The 18646-nt window shown below is 42.5% G+C and overlaps 1 protein-coding gene across 5 annotated transcripts; it reads right to left on the reverse strand.

Annotated features, from left to right (window-relative positions):
• Nucleotides 1-590: 590 nt before the first annotated feature.
• uckl1b (uridine-cytidine kinase 1-like 1b) lies at nucleotides 591-18266 on the reverse strand. 5 transcript variants are annotated; one of them, XM_079359513.1, is made up of 15 exons: nucleotides 18052-18266; nucleotides 11516-11709; nucleotides 10444-10550; nucleotides 8994-9164; nucleotides 8580-8651; nucleotides 7111-7300; nucleotides 6838-6899; nucleotides 4635-4654; nucleotides 3910-4008; nucleotides 3704-3797; nucleotides 3190-3252; nucleotides 2941-3063; nucleotides 2694-2801; nucleotides 2437-2593; nucleotides 591-2296 (listed from the first exon to the last, which is right to left on the reverse strand). In XM_079359513.1, the coding sequence occupies exons 1-15, from the start codon at nucleotides 18123-18125 to the stop codon at nucleotides 2217-2219; spliced, it is 1614 nt and encodes a 537-aa protein (XP_079215639.1). In that variant the 5' UTR covers nucleotides 18126-18266; the 3' UTR covers nucleotides 591-2216. The 5 variants fall into 5 exon arrangements, with proteins under 5 accessions (XP_079215639.1, XP_079215638.1, XP_079215640.1 ...); XM_079359512.1 differs by lacking the exon at nucleotides 4635-4654 and adding an exon at nucleotides 5863-5879 and having other exon boundaries at nucleotides 6814-6899; XM_079359514.1 differs by lacking the exon at nucleotides 4635-4654 and adding an exon at nucleotides 5863-5879 and having other exon boundaries at nucleotides 18052-18265.
• Nucleotides 18267-18646: the final 380 nt, after the last annotated feature.

Genomic DNA, 18646 nt, shown 5'->3' on the forward strand with positions numbered 1-18646 from the left:
TTTGCAGAGAAACACAATCTTTCCAGCCTTATGACAGCTGTGTATTTGACACCAGATAAACTCGAGCAGCGCAAGAATAAACATGCGGCTTCTGAGCTTTTCTGATATTCTTAGCTTTCGCACGTCTTTTGCCTGTCCTTCTCGCACCTCCTCCCCCACAACAAGATGCCTCCTGTGGGTCAATATCTGCCTAATAGGCTGCCGCTTTGTAATTGTCCATCAGCCTCATCAAATGAGTGTCAATCATGCTTGAGCGTGGCTGGCGTCTTGACAGCTGTCAGAGTGATAATTATGGAAAGTGATGGAAGATATCGAAAGTTGCTTTCCATGAGAAGAGGACGACCACAATATCCTTCCTGCTTTTTTTTTATTTATTTTTTTTAAAGTGGGTTGTTTTGAAATGTCTGATAAAAGTAAATACGAGTCCAGAAAACCTGATGAGGAGTTTGTGTGCTTTGAGGTGCATTTTAATAACCCAGACTAAAGAAATCAGATTGGGCAGAGTTATGACCTCTGTGTGACTGCGCTGAGCTTCCTGCTCATTGAGAAACATAATTCACATAAAATAAATAATACACTCGAAGCCAATGAAAAGCTGTATTGCACTTTAATTAAATATGTCTATAAAAACATATGCGGCTGAAGTGAATAACACAAAGCAGCTCGCAGGCTGCAAACACAACGGATGAACTTTGAGACCAGAATGACTCACTAACAGTTATATTCAGCAGTAAGCACAAACTGTACAGCAGCAGGTGATGTAAAGGTGAACCTACAGTAGTAACACCACAAGATGCAGTTACTATGTTATTTCATATTTTTCCCTTTATGTTGTGCATCGCTGATTCTTTCCAAAACCCTTTTTTTAATGTTGAAATACCTTTTCAACAGTGAGAATAGTTACACATTTGTGAAGGGATCAGCCTTAATGATACTTAATATAAAATAATACAGTACAATATGATCACACAATAAAATAAATAAAATGTAGATGGTATTCATTACTTTCTGATGCCTAATTTAATTTGTTCAAATAACCATGTAGATGCAGTGGAACCGAATACTGGAGAGCTGTGTCTTTTTGGGGCTTTTTTGCCTCCTTTAAAAAGGACAGCTGAAGTGAGACAGGAAGTGTTGAGAAGAAAGTGGAGGGGATGAAATGCAGCATTGGGCCGATTTCTGGTTCGAAAACCCCACGGCCGCTGTGACGAGGACTACAGTCTCTGCACTTAACGTAACCATTTGGGTACCTGCGCCCCGCAGAGCTGTCTCTTTACAGTGAAACAAGTCGATATACATTAAAAAAAAAAAAAAAAAAGGCACCGTCCATATTAGCAGACATATCATTTTCATTCTGATATGAAGATAACCAGGCACTAATCGTATGCATCGTCAAACGTTAAAATTAAAAAAATAAATAAATACAAACATGTAGACCAGAGTGTGTGACACTGAAATTGTGTTGTGTTGGTTAAACGCATTGACCCACTTTCAAAGCAGTAAAAACAAGTCTGATTCGCCTGCTGACTGGTCAGATCTCTCCATAGCTAAAATATGTAAATGAAGGACATGCTGCATACCACAAGAGCATACTTAAAGCTGTATAATGAAAAACGGCTTTTAACACCCATTTCAACTGGTTAGGTCAGCATCAACGGAGAAGGGGGAGGGTGAACCAGAGAGCTAAAAAAGAAAAAAAAAGAAAAAAGAGAGACAGATACACCTACACATTTTCCGATTCAATGGTCCTTCAGAAAGCGCTCGTGGTGATGGAAGTTGACTACATGGGTTCATGTTCTGATTTAACTTTTGTCAAAGTTGTCGGAAGTTATTGGGGAAGGTATGTGGTAGGAAATAAAAGTAAAGCTTGTTATATTTTCTTTAGCAGCACGTGCAAATTCACATTCAGCTGTGTCGGCCACAGTGCACGGCTTAAGGCTTGATGTATATATCTTAAAACCTTCAAACATTTGGACAGACACTGTACATATAAAAATATTTCACTTATAACAACAGAATTTTGTACAGAATGATACAATTTAAAATTGGGAGTGGCTGCACATGAGCATTGTGTTTGTCTTGCTTCAGTTTCTTTTTGGCTGAAGAACACACATTAAGTCTCAGCAGAGGCAGAAAGTTTTCCTTCATCGTGTCCTCTGAGGAGCACAGCCCTCACATTTTTCAAGAAGTCATAGCAGTGGCAAAAAGAAATCCAATCAGTAACTGGGCTCATCCATCTCTTCGTCGCTCCAGTCAGGTGGTGCATCTGTTCCAAAGTATCGATCCCCAAAGTTTCCTACAAGGATTTAAACGTGTCAACATCATTTCAAAAGAAAAAAAAAATCAAAAAAAAAAATCAAAGCTGACATCGTCCAACAATAAATAAGATATCTCAAAATGTTGTCACACACTCATCCACGTTACACCACAGCTCACCTATTCCTGGTATGATGTGGAAGAGGTCGTTGACCTTCTTATCCACAGCTGTGGTGATGATTTTGACTTGTGGGAATGCGTACGCTACAGAATGGACTCCCATTTCTGCCATTAGCAGAGACACCAGCAGGATCTTGTCCTCCTGAACATCATGGTCCTAAAAAAAAAAAAAAAAAAAAAAAAAGACAACCAGGCCATGAAAATAGGTGGGATCAACTTATGGTAATGTGGACTTGTGAACTTTGGGAAGCACCCACCAGCAGGACTCGAACGGCCATCATGGCAGCAGCTCCAGTCGACACAGTGCAGTCCATCAGGATCACATGATCCTCACTGATGTCTTTGGGCAGACGCAGGTAATGAAGCTGAAAGAGTTTAGAGACAGGATGTGGGTGAATATCAGATCTGTACTATCAAATGTGACACAAGAGGAACAGAACACACTCCATAAATAAAGCCATAAAGATCAATGATTTCACTTTGTATTCATTTATTTGTTCGCACCTCTGGTTCTCCCGTGTCCTGGTTGGTCTGGATGAGGATCTTGCCAATGCGGACGTCTTTGCACACGGCCCTCAGAGCCGGCTCCATGGTCTCCCCGGCTCGAAGGATGGACACTCCTGTAATCTGAGAAAAGACAAAGAAAGAGAAGGGAGAAGAAACAGGTTGATTACAAACAGTTTGGTGTGGAGACATGATGAACTGTATCGAAAACAACAAAAAAGAAACGCGCAGGAATCAGAGTTTACTTACCATCTTCCCGTGGAAAGCCCTGCCTTCATAATCCTCTCCCTGGGGGGTCTGGACTATGTGGACCTGAGATAATATTCAAAAACACAGTGTGAGAATGATGCTGATTACAGGGTGTAAAAGAGGTGAGGAAATGAGTTTGTGAGTGTCGGCCTCAGTTTGTGTAACCTGTATCTTCTGGTTATAGTATGGAAACTTTGCTTTGTGGTGACTTAGTTTCCATCCTCTTGATGCAGGCCAATGACGGCACTCTTATCTGATTTTTTTTTTTTTTTTTAAACATTACAAGGACATACTCTTATCAATGTTTCTTTGTCTCAACATACTGCGTCTCACTGTTAACGGGTATTTGTGAACTTCCATCTGACATGTCACACTTTCCTCTCTTCTGCACCTTTCTTCTTTCCTTTACCTTCTACATCTTCATCTTCACTCAGGTAGAAATGGGACAGATTCAAAGTTCTACCAAATACAGAGGACGACAGAGCTGTGAAGGACGTGTTTCAGTGTTTGGCACCTGTGAGGGGAGGAAGGAGAGCGCCCGCTCGATCAACAGACGCATCAACCTCTTAGAGTAGAAGATGAACTCGTCACGGCTGGTCTCCTTGTTCCTAAAGATGGTGATAAGCAGAAAAAAAAAAAAAAAAAAAAGATGTTAAAGATGTTTCCAAAAAGAAAGAAGAAGAAGTAGATAATAACTAAATCAAGCTCACAAGCTTTTACCTGATGATAGTGTGCATGCCCCGGACCTGGGGCGTGCTCTCCAGAACGCTGAGGGTCTGGGGGAGAGGCTGGGCCTGGTGTGCAGAGGCCAAGGCTGCCCTGTAACCGTGGCAACAAATAGCAGAACAGTGGTGGATGCAGGGTGAGAGAAAGAGAGAGATCAACGGAGCGCATGAGTACAACACACACAAATAAAAGCGTGATGAACACTTCTCTGCACACAGGTGTACCGTGTGCACAATCAGAGAAACAGACGGGTCAGTACAAGCAGAAGAAAACATCCGTCACAAATCGGTTTGATTTAGTAGCAGTTAAGGAAAAGCTCAGAAGTATTGAGTGAGAAAGGGCGGAGACACAAGCACACAGTGGCAGTTTGGAGTTTGTCAGTTAAGAATTAAAGCAGCCCAGAGACCATGGTGATGGAAAAGATGTTAGACCTTTTTATTTAAAGAGATAAAAGTCACTCTTACTTGAATAAATAAAAAAAAGGTTTGATGATTCTTTTCCATGACAGGTCTCTACTACGATGAATATTCTACAGGAACACACAAGGTTTGGTTCTCTAGTAAACCCCAGTCTAACCAGGGTTCTAAAAGAGCTGTCACACTGCTGCAAAATACTCAGTGAGGTAGTCATACTGTCTCTACTTCTAGTATCCACTCCATCACTGAGGTACACAAAGGCACGATGCAATAAGAAAGAAAAATCATAACAAATCTGCTCACATATCCCAGCGAAGTTTCCTCTATGGGGGAGATTTTTTTTTTTTTTTGGGAGGGGGGGTTCGGGACGACGACACAGAACAACAATCACGACAGACGGGACACAGAAAGACGAAGAACAACAAATAAGAGGAGGAAAAAAAAAACGGAAAAAAAAAGACATAACATCAGGTGGATGAAGGGAAAATGAAACACAGTAAAAAGTGTGACAGCTGAGACTTAGAGGACGTCTCAGAAACGCCAACCACCAAGGTAAACGGCTATTTTAGTGTAAGATGTTTCCTGGCTACGAGTAAGTGTTAATTTTTCACGATTTCAGAGAGGATTCACAGCGACAAGCGCCGCGCCACAAAACATCTTCTGCAGATGCTAAGAGGGGGGAAAATAAAAGAGACTTTTAAACAGATTTCGATATCTGAGCATGTGCACCCATTGCGTGTTTGCGTGGGTGGTGCACAAGCTATCCTGTGGCTGTCACTCTTTCAGTGTGTAGAAGGTACAGATTGGTATTTCAGCTCACAGGCCCCAGCACATCCTGTGTCTAAAGACAGACACCGAGCTCACTTCCTCTCTCTCTCTCTCTCTCTCTCTCTCTCAGACAGTGTGGCCGACATTCAATGGAAAAAGTCAGCGCTCTGTAGTATTGGAAACTTTCTCTGTGGCTGAGGTATGTGATAGGCAACAATAGCTGAAGCAAGAGCTTCCTCTCTCTCACTTTCTGTTACAGTCATCCATTCTCTGATTCTTGTTGAAAGGAGGGGTCAGTGACTCCACTCGTTGGTGTATTTTTAGACACAGACGGAAGGAAGAGTGTGAGCTGTCATTTCTCTAAAAAAAAAAAAAAAAAAGGTAGAGAGAAGAAAAACCAACGCCTTTACGTTAAATGCTGGCTGCACCACACCAAATCCAAACTTTTGAACTTAGCTTCACATTTCATTTTAGACTGCAGCTCCCATGCACTTTGTAGTGCATTTAGTGCTGGCGTGGGGTATTTTTGGCACACTCTCTAAGGACTGATCATTAATTAGGCATATTTGCTCGACAGATACAACAGCACGCCTGGTGATGTGCCATGGCAGCCAGCAGATGAGAGGAAGGTGGAGGTTGGTTATCCTGGCCTCCTTTCCTCTCTGTCCCAGTGAGAAGCAGGAGTGGTTTTTTTTGGGGGGGGGGGGAGGAAACTGAACAGATGGTAAGGAGAGAATGACAGACAGGATAAAGGCAACTCTACCTGACGCTGAGCTCGCGCTGTGAGCCCCGGAGGGATTTGAGGTGGCGGGGGAGTGGGGGGGAGGTGGGAGGGAGGAGAGAGTGAGAGAGCAGTCCATCAGCAGTGAATGTGGGTTATAGGTGTGTGTGTGTGTGTGTGTGTGTAGTGCCGAGGAAACAAAGCAAACTGCACTGTGGCACAACGTGCTACCAACCAGCAACCCTTTTTTTTCTTTTTTTCCATTTCAAGTCAATAAGTGCATGTTGCACAATAAAATTCAAAGGTTGCAAACTGATTTAGAATTGAACGGTTTAATGTGGAGAGATTTTTGGACTGTACCATCAACGCCACACGATTGTTTATTAGAACTGAATTGTCTCTAATAAAGTTCTGTGATTATTGATTTACTTGAAAGTATGAATCTAAACGATATCTTGAACTTAGGAGTGGTGATGCTGAATCAACCAGGGGTCAGCTCTGTTAAACCACTGTTGATTTAAACTGATCTATTCTGTGTTCTAAGGCTGTAACTCTTGTGAAAAATGCTGACCCTGTGAAGATGCAGAAAGCACGAGAGTAAAGACTTAGTTGCCGTTATTTTGGTTCAAACGACAAAAAAAAGTTTTCTACTGCTGTCAGAACTTCACTCCACTCTCATCACTTTCTCTTTTTCACACAGTTGAAGAAACGTAAAGATGCAAATTCTTCCTTTCCTTAAATCAGTGCAGTGCACTTGAAATCCACTAGAGGGAGCGATGGAGCTTTTAATTAATGCACATTGTCCGAGTGTTGTAATGATGTACTGTGGGCTTTAACAGTAAGACACATGCTCAGATAAGAGCAACACATATTGCACTCTCATGACCGACGGTGGGATGAATTAAGGGCTGTAAAAGGTCAAATGTATTTCTCCTTAGTGAATAAACTGGAGTGAGACATTTCCTGTGAGGGAGTGTGTTATATGGTATCTACCTTTTCAAGTGCACCCTCTCTTACCTCCTCCAGCTGACTGTGGACGTGCTGCACAATCAAATCTATGGCCACCATATTTCCCCCACCTGACGGGACAACCAAACACAGAGAAACATGGAGCTCATTTTGGAGTTTCAGTGATTGAAAAACACGAACATGATTCCGTTGTATAGCAGTTAAAACTCAAGTGCGATCCCTTCTAACTGAGCGCCTTTCAATTGAGTAGTATCATATTACTCCTTATGTAATGCTGAATGACTTTGTGTATAAACGTGCGTGTATGGAATGTGCACGCACCACGTGGCACCACGATATCAGCCAGGCGCATGGTGGGCTCGATGTACTGCTCAAACGCTGGCTTGACAAACTTGTTGTACTGTTTGATGACACCCTCGATGTCTCGGCCCCTGTCCGTGATGTCCCTCCTCAAGCGTCGCACCAGCCGGATGTCCGAGTCAGTGTCCACAAATATTTTCATGTCCAGCAACTGACGGGAGAAATGGAAACGGAGAAGAAAAGGAAACCTCAGAGCATGCATCCCACAGAAGAGGAGCTAATTATACCCTCCTGATTCTAGTTGTAGCTTCTTCCTTGTGTCTTTGGCCGAATTCTTCAACACACAGCTCGACACGTGCACATTATGTCGATACTTTTGTTATCAAAGTGAAAGATTTCTGTGCTAAAAATCGTTGAAATGTTTTCTTTTCAGGTCTGAAATTCTAAAATGAGTTATTCTGTAAATGCACAAATGAAGCCTGAAGTTTTATCTGCTGAACCTCAGTTTCCTTTTTAAATAAATAAATAAATAAATATATTAAGCTTCAGACAGCCACTCACTACCGCTGGAACATGTTCAGACGGAGTATGTCATGATAGTGTTAAAGTGTTTGTGATCGACTGAGTAACAGCTACATTCACATTCATTACTTCGATATAGACTTGTTCACACTCGCATGAAGTTCCTGAAGTTTTCGGGGGGGGGGGGAGAGACTATATCAAGAGGTTTTCCTGCCACCTTGTATTTTTCCCACCTGAAGACTGAGTGAGTTGATGTGAGAATGCAGCAGGATAAAATCGGCAGAGTTGACTTCAAGCCAGTGGGATTGGGTGGGGACAATTATTCCCTCTGATTGATGCACTGCCAGACTGCATGCACATTACCGCAATGTTTTTGTTTCACCACTGCGTTCGTCTGCGCTTCTTCTCGTTGGTGTTGTGACCCTGTGGAACTGCACGTAGCATTGATCTAAAGGCAAATGTGCCCATCAGAAGGTTGTATGGCCGACTCGTTTGTTTAGTCCGCAGGCAGGAACGGCGTCCCGCTGTGTGGTGCATGCGTGAACAATCAGACAGGAGGATTTAAGGTGTAGTTCTCCTGAAGTTCTGATCAGGAGTGCGTACAGTATGTGAGAACAGCTTCACTAACTTGCTGTATCAGTGGCTCTTAAACAGAGTTGTCCTCGTGTGTGCACTACATAACACGTCAATCATAAATGAAACGATGACAATGAGTCTGGTGGATCGATACAGGACGTGATTCAGACACTGTATCTAACACAGCCTCTTTATGCTCTTATGTCATATAGGCAGGTTTTAATGACTTATCAGGTCCAAAAAAAAGAGTTCTCAGTGACAATTAGAATGTATAGTTTAACATTCGATAAGCTAGTTAACACTGATTCAGATTCATTTATTTGGAGAAAAAGAGCATGCTGGTTCATCCCATGCACAAACAAACCTCACACCAGTACCGTCAACTTGCCTACCTGCAGAAGTGTTTTATCTGTGAAGGCCATGATTCCCTCAAAGATGATAACGCTGGCTCCATACACGATTTTCTGTGGTGGACACACACATTTTTTTTTTAAGGATTACAGTTCAATGTACATACTGTACACATCCACATGCACAAACAGTGAGAATGGAGTATTACAGCAATCATCATCATAATCCATCTCAGCTTCACACTGATTAGAGAACGTCTAGTGAAGTAAGATGAGGGCATCATCCCACTTATGCCATTATAAATGTATAATACCGTTGTAAACCTCTAGCCAGGAAGATTCAAACCCTCTTAGGTCAAGGAGAAACTGAGATTATATTTGGTCAGTTCACAAACAGGCTGACTGATGCTACATAGTGCATGAGGTGTGATGTTTGTGTGTTTTGGTCTTTCTTACCCACTCCTTCTGTCTGCCATGGGTTGTAAAATCATACACGGGGATCTTCACACTCTTGCCCTGTTTGAGTTTGCGCAGCGTGTGTGTCAGCAGGTCAAAGTCAAAGGCGTCAGGGTGGTCGAAGTTGTAGTCATTACTGGCAGCCAGCGTCTGCTCTTCAGAGGAGAGGACCTGACGATTACAACACAAACGCCGGAGTTATTCCACAGCTAATTTGTCGAGAGGTGGTATGTAAAAAAAAAAAAAAAGGAATTCTTTACAAAAATGTTTCCTCTGACTTACAGTTCCAAGCTTGTGCTTACATTTTGAACATTTAAATGTGCATATTACTTATACTTATATTACTATTTTTTTTATTTATATAAAAACATTAAAATACAGGAGCACATTTTTTTGTTTTTTCACATAAGCGTATGCAAAAAAAAACAACCAAAAAAAACCCCTTGGACACAGCCTACTGTTCAAGAGCATTAAAAGGAAGGGAACCTAAAATTAGGAGAACATCATGCGCTGCTGTGACGTCTGTACCAGGTGCTAAGAATGAGTGTGTGTGTGTGTGTGTGTGTGTGTGTGTGTGTGTGTGTGTGTGTGTGTGTGTGTGTGTGTGTGTGTGTGTGTGTGTGTGTTGCCCTCAGGGTAGCTGAGTATTAAAACCTCAGATCTGGCATTTGGCAGTTTCAGAGCAGCAAGCGACGCCCCCTTCTCAAGTGAAATGATTTAACACTTTTTATGATCAAGCGGTGTTTCAGGCTCTCTGGAGGCTGAGAAAAAAAACAAACAAGAGGAAACCCCTCACACAGAAAAGTAGATACTGTAAGAATTGAAAAAGGGCAACAATTCATGAGGAAATGTTTTGGATGCCAACCTCTCCAGTACCATTGGCCAGTGGTAAATCCCTCCCACTCTGCATAGTCTGAACCGCTGCTGTCAGATTGTGACAGGATTACATAAGCAGAGAGTGGGTGGAGGCATAGAGGAACAACAATTATGGCTCTTGCTTGATTGCTCTCCACCACCATTTCTTTCTCTCTTCAATTTGCTCTCCACAGTGTCTCTCTTTTAACTCATCCGCCTTCAAGTATTTTATCCTTTCCGTCTCCTTTCTTTCCACTCAGTCCCCACTTTATCCTCATTTCCCCTGCAGGACGTGAGAGTAATCCCATTTTCTCCCTTTCACTCTGTCTCCTGCACTCAGTCTCCCTCTTCCCTTACGCTTACCTCAGGTCACTGAGGGGCTGGCAAAGACACAAGACAAACCTTTTTCTTCCTCTGACACCAAGTTCAATGGGCAGAATCTAAACGAATGACGACTGAAGCGAAGAGGCGCGCACACGTGTCATGACTCAGCAAACCACCCTTTGAAGGTATACACAACTTTGTCAAATTAAAACATGCAAACTGCTGTGCGGCTGCATGCAAATGCACACGGGGAGCCGACACACATGCATACTTTGTAAAAAGAGTCCATGGAGAGCAGCACCACCCATGGAACATCGAGAGCTTCAATGATTTTCCTCGCCACTGTCGTCTTTCCTGAAGCACTGCCGCCACACAGACCTGAAACACAAACGGGTGGGGAAACACGTTTTTGCATCATTTTTGATTAAAAATGTCAAATCTAAACACGTTCGCTCCGTGGGAAACACGCTCGTCCCAGCCTGACCTGAACGCTGGGGTTGTTTTAGGCCACTGTTTGCATGCAGAGTGGCAGGTAGAAACAGGGATCAGATTGTCACCATGAACACGCAGGCGAAGACTTTACCTGACGAAATGCTCCTTTGAGCTCGAGCTGAATAAACCGCGTCTGTGTGGAACACGTGAAGCGGAGCTACCTCTGACTCCCTTTAGATGTAAAGAATGTCACCGGATGAGCTTGTCAATATCTATTAGCAGTAAATACAGCGCTTACTTCTTTCTTTCTTCTTTTTGGACACACTTTATTAATCCCTGAGGTTTACACTCTGTTATTGACAGCACGCTTCTCACACCTGAAATACACACACACGCACAAACAAACAAACAGGGACTGTGGACATTGAGGGGCTGTTGCAGCGTCTCTGCAGTCCTAAAGAAGCGACCCGGCACCTCTACAGCTACCAACTTCCATACTTTTGATCCGCATCGGGACTTGAAATGACCCTTTTGGAACGGCCCTCTGATTCCAAAGTCCCAACAGGGCGGAGCTAATGCCGCCCTTTTATCTTCTCATACAGGGTGTCATTTAACATTGTTTCCAAAAAAAAAAAAAAAAAATCCATTCACCTGTTAAGTAACAAGAGAAAAGCGTATTAAACAAGTTAAACTTATTAAGAATGAACGTAGTTGATAGATTCTTTGGGTTTTGCCTTAAGATACTATGGGCTGTTTTTTCCCCTTCCTTCAGTTTTGAGAAAAGCTTTCTAAGACGTATTAACACCAAGTGTTTGATTCTCTGATACATTGAGGACACTGTACAATAACACAGAAGAAAACAGAACAGCATATTTGTTACATTTGAGCTGAAACGTCTTTAGGTTTCCTACCGATGACGAAGGCTTCTTTGGACTGTGTTCCATGTTCGTTGTACCAAGGTGGGCGTCCGGCCGTGTAGATGGTTCGTTTGGAGGTGCGGAGGAGAGGAGGCTCAGACTTACACTGGCTGGTGGTCCTTTTTCTGGGAGACAGACCTGTGCTCACTGCGGGAAGGAGCCGGTCCAGCGACCCCTCACCACCTCCACTGGAAACAAAGAAGGAACTATTTTATCAACGTTTCCCCAACCGCTCATATCGGATTGGCTGCCCACCAACACAATGTGACCTCCCCTACAACAAACAGGAAGGCACACAACACTTTGTTTGTGGACTTTATGTGCGCTCGCTTTAACTTCAGCAGAGCAGAGATCGTCTTTTCCCGTTTCTCCGCTGTTTCCGACCTGTGACTGGGATGCAGCGTGACTCGACACGGCTTCTTCACTCTTACCCACGTATCAGTAGGAACGGCGTCCTGTTCAGACGTTTGCGTCTGTCTGACATGAATCATGCAAGAAAAACGGATTTTCCCTGAAAGCACCATCACCGTTTACTTCGTCTTCAGTCCCCTCACGTGTACAGAATATGTTCCACAGCAGAGGGGCAACTTGAAAAGAGGAAAATGTTTTTCTCAATTTAAAATACTAATCTGAGGGGCGCACTGGTGGCGCAGCGGTATATAATATATATAGGCATATGATAAAGGCATAAAGGCCAAAAATAAATCTTTAAAAAATATATATATAATAATAATAATATAATAATAATATAATATATAATATAAATAAATAATAAATAAATAAATAATAATCTGAGTCAAACAGTCCAGCCTGTTTTAGTGAGACTGTAAGGAAATGTCTTAGTGATGTTACAAGTTCAATCTGCCAGTGGACCATTAGAAAAAGAGCAGGAATAACAAGATGTAGGATACGCAGTGAAGAAGCTCAACGATAATAAACATATTGGTCACATTTCTATCAAATCCAATGTTTTGTATCCCTCGGTTGAACGGTGGTAAAAGTTAGTAAGTGGAAAAAGTGGATGCCAACGATCTGCGATGACCAAAACACACAGAGGTTCTCTCGAGCAGTGGTTCTCAACAGGTGGGTCAGGACCCACAAGTGGGTCGAGGACGATTTTCAATAGGTCGCGATTGTGTGCCTGGAGAAAAAACAGTCTATGAAGCACTTAAACGTGTGTTTTATTCTTTTTTTTTTGCTCTGTCACATGTTTTATACTGTCATGAATCTGATTGGTTGAGAAAAAAAACAACAAACAAACAGAAGTGTTGGTCTCAATCCTTCTGTGGAGTAGTTGCTCCTGAAGCTGAGACCAGTTATGGAGCACTGCTCTCGAGGTTCCTCCTTCAGAAAACAAAGGCTCGGTTGTTATCAGAGAAGAACAGCCACGCCCCATGACGAGTTGTAGCCGCGTTATCAGACAGTAAACAACACCGGTGCCACTGTTGTTCACTCTCTGACTCCGGTTAATCTTCAGTCTTCACATTCTCAGCAGCTGAGCCAGATGTTGTACCGACGTACCAAAGGTCAGTGCACATGGTGTTAACTGGGTGGAGTGAATGTGTTGACTCAGCTACCATATATTTGACTGCAGGCCTCTGATCAGTTCTGCCACTCACTCATGTGTACACAACATCCTGAGGGCTCGGTCATGATTGATCACCGGACAATTAGATAATAACATCACCATGTGTGACACGTCTCATTATAAGCAGGTACGAGGCTCTAATGACAACAGGAGAGAATGTGCCAGTCACTCATATTTACTGCACATCACATTCACAATCCAAGAGAGGAGGACACTTTACGATGGAGCTGCTGAAGCCCTCTTTTATTTCAAATTTCATTTAGTGACCTTACTAAATGAAAGTGAAGCAAAAGGAGAGTGATCCTTTAGCCTACTTAAGATTCAGAGCAGACAACAATGGTACAAAAGAACTGGTGTAACTCATCGCTAAGGCAACCGGCGACAATGCAAACCCTCCCAAAAAAACAAACAAACTTTGGATCTGTGAAAAGGGAAGTCATCAGTGGTGCATGACCGGCGATACCAAATAAAATATCATGGACAAAAAAAAAAAAATCTACCGAGACAGGGTGAGGAAAGAGATCCCAGTTCAGTCATCGGTGGAAAAAAAGGAGAAGAAATCTCATCAGGAATGATTACCTGAGAACATACGCAGCCATGTGTCTCTAAGGAACACGTGTCCCCAGGCAACAGTTGCTATAAACAACTTACTTCAATATTCGAGACATCCACACTTCACCCAGTGAGGTCTGCAAAAACCCTGATGCCATGAAACTGGCGTTCGAGAGTCCGAGAAGTGCCGCTGTCTTTCGTCCTGCGTTGCACAGTCGCCTCTTTGTTCGCTCTGCTTTATGGCTCACATATACCTCGGCAGGTACAACGTCGAGAGGACAGAGGTGAAGCAAACAAGAGAGAGCGGAGATTTATCTTATCGCAGAAAGGGTCACCGGAGCTTTCGACGGAACGGAGGGGCTTCCTAACACGAGGCAGAGCACACTTAAGCTGGGTCATCAGTTAAAAACCAAACCAGGGTGCTACTAAAGATTAGCCTGGTTGACTGTGCTCAATCATTGGCTCGCTCAGGAGGGTACACACAGTATTGACTGCTCCTTCACATTAAACACAGGTTGTCATACCTTAGACATGAAGTGGAAGACTATGCACAATGACAGAGGTTATAAAATCAACAGAGCATGGCTGACAGTTGCTCTTCAGGTTTTTGGCAACTCAAAAGAAAAAGGAGGTCTGCCTGAATGTGTCATGCAGTTAGTGAATTGAGTATTTCTTCCAGTGTTAACCAAACTACTGAACCTCTGTTGATATCTAGTCTCCAACACTGGTGCGTAAACTGCTTCATCAGCAAGTAATCAAGTCAGGCACCAAAGTGACACGGTCAGCACAAAGCCTCCTACAGGACAGGACCGGCTTGAGGTAAATAATGGTGTGAAATCAACGAGCAGAAACAGGGTGGTGCATGATCAAACTCAGAGCCAGCAAAAAGGTTCGCAATCAGTGTTTTCCCTCATTCGCTGAACTCCCCCCCCCATGTGTATAAAAAGAAGGAGTATGTGGCTTATTGATACTCTAGTCTGTCAGAATCGATAAAAAGAGGAAAACAAAGTTGCATCAGACAATCTCGTATTTGTTTTTGAACTGAGCTGTGTTCTTTGGTTGCTGCCCAACCGACTTCACTCCAACTTGAATTTCCCTCGGGATCAATAAAGCATCCGTCTATCTTGAGTCATTTAACTAGTGTCAACCTATTATCTGCTTTAAATGTTTTTTTTTTTGTTTTTTTTAACACTATATTAAGACTTAAGAAAAAAAGAACACAAGCCGGGACACAACAGATCCCACAAGCAACAGATGCAAACGTTCTCAAAGTATGTCAACATGAAGCTGAGCTGTCCCTCCTGTTTATCCACATTAGTGAGAGAAACAGTCGGACAACTTCATCAGCGGCACTACTTCCACTGTTAGTGGATCCTTCGGATGAAATAAGACATGACATCGACAATAATAAATAAATAGGATGCACTTACCTGCCATCAGATCTTAGATTCCAACATCCAGAGATACGAGCTCCTGAGTAAGACGGTAGAGAGTTCATGACCAGAGGAACATGAAAGGGAGGTGTCCACTGTGTGTGTTTCAAACTATACTACTACCAATAGGAATACTGAGGATATATATATATATATATATAAACACATACACACACTCTAGCACAATAAGGAACTTAATAGCACTGCCCTCTGGTACAACATAGCAAGAGAGGGACAGACAGGTAATATGGTAATATAGAGGGGGCTCGGCTTAGATGAGAAACGAAACTCTAAACAGTTGCTTAGCTTTCTATTCTTCCATTCAGGGAGTAATAGAGAGAGAGAGAGAGAGAGGTGAAGTCACTGCAGCTTGTCGGAGAGAGAGCACAGTGTGAAAACTACAGCACAGCTTTTCCCTCCTCTTTCCCCTGCTTTCGACTCCTCCCCTCAGCCGCTCAACCAACAAATGTAAGAGGATAACCGACCCTCCAGATTATGTTCATTAGGTGATATTAATAGCAGCAGGTTACAGCTAGAAGTTCCCACTCGCAGTACACATACACACATGCCAAGCTTGGGTCATCTGTTTTTGACAGGCGGCGCTGCAATATGAAGCCGGACGAGAACGAGGGAGCAAAAGAGAGCGACGGAGACACAGGGGAACAAATTGAGGGGAAACTAAAAGAAGAAATAATGAACGTGAAGTGGACCATTACAAAACAGAGACACTTTCTGGATGTGTCATGGCGTAAAAAGGGGGGGGGGGGGCGAAAGGAACGGGAGAGGGCAGGCAGAGTGCTGTTTCCCCTGCAGGGATTCTCTCTGTCTCTGTGTGCCTCACACCAGAGTCTGGAGACGTCACACAAACACCCACTGCCATGTCCCCTCCCTAACTTTCCTCACGGTGTCGAGTGGGGGAATAAACAGCATGATGAAACTCAACACTCCCTCCACTGCTCCGTCAGCTGACAGTCTGAGGAGCAGCCCAAGGCAATGCACACATGTACCACACACAAACAGGCACAAATGCAAAGTCCTCCCGGGCCACCACTCGCACAGACAAACAAATCCTCATTGTCAGAGATCATAGGTCGCAGGCACATTTAATTGTTTCCAAGCTCAGCAAAAACAAACCAAACGGCTCACAGTTCAAAAATCATCGCTGCTTACAGAAGCTACTACACATTAAACTAACAATCCAAGTGTTTTTCAAATATTTGGATCATGGATTTGACAAGCCCTAGTTTCTGTTTACTTCCTGGTTAAACCTCAGGAGAGAGGCACAATCTTCGATGTGGTTTTTTGGGACTGACGCTGTTACTTTAAAGACGACAGCTGCGAAAAGCCACATGAGAAAAACAAGGCTGAACTGGTTGCTATTTCAAACATTCAGAGACACACAGAAGGGTTACAGGCCTGAGCTAAAGTTAAACTTACTAACACTGTCCATTCAGCAGGAGCAATGTTTTGTTTGTTTTTTTCAAACGAAGAAAAAATATATGTTTGTGTCAGCATTTATTCATTAAAAAAAAAGTGGATGCCAGAGTTCATATTTCAAAGAGGTCATAAAAGTATAAAACATGGCAACACGACTCAAATTCCACATGCTTGTTCTAATCTATTTCAGAAACGAGGACACAGTTATGTAAGTGAAATTTCTATACAGACAGCGTACACGAAACTAGAACACCTGTAGGGCAGCTCAGTTAACTTTACAACAGCATCATGATAACAACCAGCCAAAAGATAGATCAAAATTAACAGGAAGTAATGTGGCCTCTGAACTCATCATAGCAAAAGCTGCTAGTATTTCACATATGTTGGGATCCAGGAGAAACAGGGTGTTACAAACCCAGTTCATGTAAAAATGTAAATGTGTAATTTTGTAGTCGCTTGTATGCACACTTCAATACTGTATATACTTCTTGCAAATACAGTAAAATTGCTTGGCAGATTTTTCTTTTATCATACAGTGTAGGCCTGAACACAAACTGTAAATCTGAGGCTAAAGTTATGTTTACAACACTTAAATGTTACATTTATAGTCTTCATTTAAGGCCTTACTTTTTTTTTTAAACTTTCTGCTCATTTTAAATCATAAAAATGTACTTCCAAGCGTTTTGCTCATAAAATATGTATCTTTTTTTGGGCTGCTTTGTTGATGTCTACAAGGCTTTCTGTATTTTTTAAAGTACCACCTCAGAATAAAAAACAACAGATTTATGAATTTCTATGATAAAGGAGCGAACCCTCGGTGAGTACAGCAGCAGTGCAGTAGCGCCCTCCTGTGGCTCAGTGGGGGTATTTAAGGTTGAGGCTGCGTTTACTGTAGAGAGTGAGAGTAAATTGGGTCAAACGAAGAAATGATAAGCGTGTGTAATCAGCCTCAGCATTAGTCACCTAACCAAAGCATCGTTCGTCTCTGTAGCACTGTATTTCCCCGAAGAGAAGGGCAGACAAATTCGCACCCTGTACTTGTGTCAAGCACGTCATGCCATGCGTCTCTTCTTCTTTACGCTTATTGAACTACGTCTCCTGCTGCACGTTATGTTCGCGTATTTCAGTCACTATTTAATTCGGTTTTAAATACCAGTATTCAGATGTTTTACTTGGTTTAGGCGGAGGAAGTTATGGTACCTCGTGCTACGAAAAAAAGAATGTTAAAACCAAGTGAGAGAGTGAACATGGCGACGAACTAAAAGTAGGCCAATTTATATGACATCCACCGTAAGCTACTTATTTAACGGTAACCTCATGGTTGCCATAACAACGACATGTTACTTTTTTATACGGTGTGCATTGACTGTACCCATGAAGGCAGGCACACAGTATGGCAGCTCAGCAAAGATGCTTATAGTTTACCGAACTGACAGCAAAAAATGGTAACAATAAAAATCTTTTTTTTAAAAAAAGGTTCTGAATAAAAGTGGTCTCTCGTATGGCACCAAAATGTTTACCTGTTTGACACAGATGAAGTTTTCTCTTCGTTCTCCATCTTTGAAAGCCTTCCTTCTCTGCTTACGGCAGACATTGCTACTCTCTCTATTGACAATCAGGTGGGAGAGTACAGTTGACGTGCTGAGGCATCATGGAACTTGTAGGCTTCTCAGATTTATTTTTTAGAAAACTCTGTAAACGTCGCCCCCCTTGGTTGACTTCAAGTCCCATAATGCACCGCTCTGTTCTTTCTACCCTTACGCCGACAGCATGTACAGTATTATAATCGTGCAGGGCCTTTCCCTAAACTGGCAATGTGAGTGGCAGCTGGCCACGTGTAGACTTGGCCAAAATGTGCCAAACCAAGACAAAGTCATATAAATAATACAATAAAACCCGAATCGGATTCTTATCGGGGTTAAGATTTAAGATTTATTGACTCTTATCTTTTTTTCTTGTTATTTTATTACATAATACTAACATTTAGAAGAAAAAAAAACTTCGCACAAGCAACTCCCAAGACAGGCGCGTAGGAGAGCAATGTGTCCATCTAATACGCTCAAACAAAGTATTGCATAATTCTAAAAATACTTAATATAATACTGAATTACATCA

This window comes from Symphodus melops (genome assembly GCF_947650265.1).
Source record: "Symphodus melops genome assembly, chromosome: 13".
Lineage (NCBI taxonomy): Eukaryota > Metazoa > Chordata > Actinopteri > Labriformes > Labridae > Symphodus > Symphodus melops.

What these genes read in the sequence shown, in the direction of transcription:
- uckl1b (XM_079359512.1), bottom strand. Translation starts at nt 18,125, where the DNA reads ATGTCTGCCGTAAGCAGAGAAGGAAGGCTTTCAAAGATGGAGAACGAA. An exon ending in TCTCCTTCCTCCCCTCACAG is followed by an intron (nt 3,253 to 3,703) that starts GTGCCAAACACT and finishes ATATTATCTCAG; the next exon opens with GTCCACATAGTCCAGACCCC. An exon ending in TGGCCGTTCGAGTCCTGCTG is followed by an intron (nt 2,594 to 2,693) that starts GTGGGTGCTTCC and finishes TTTTTTTTTTAG; the next exon opens with GACCATGATGTTCAGGAGGA.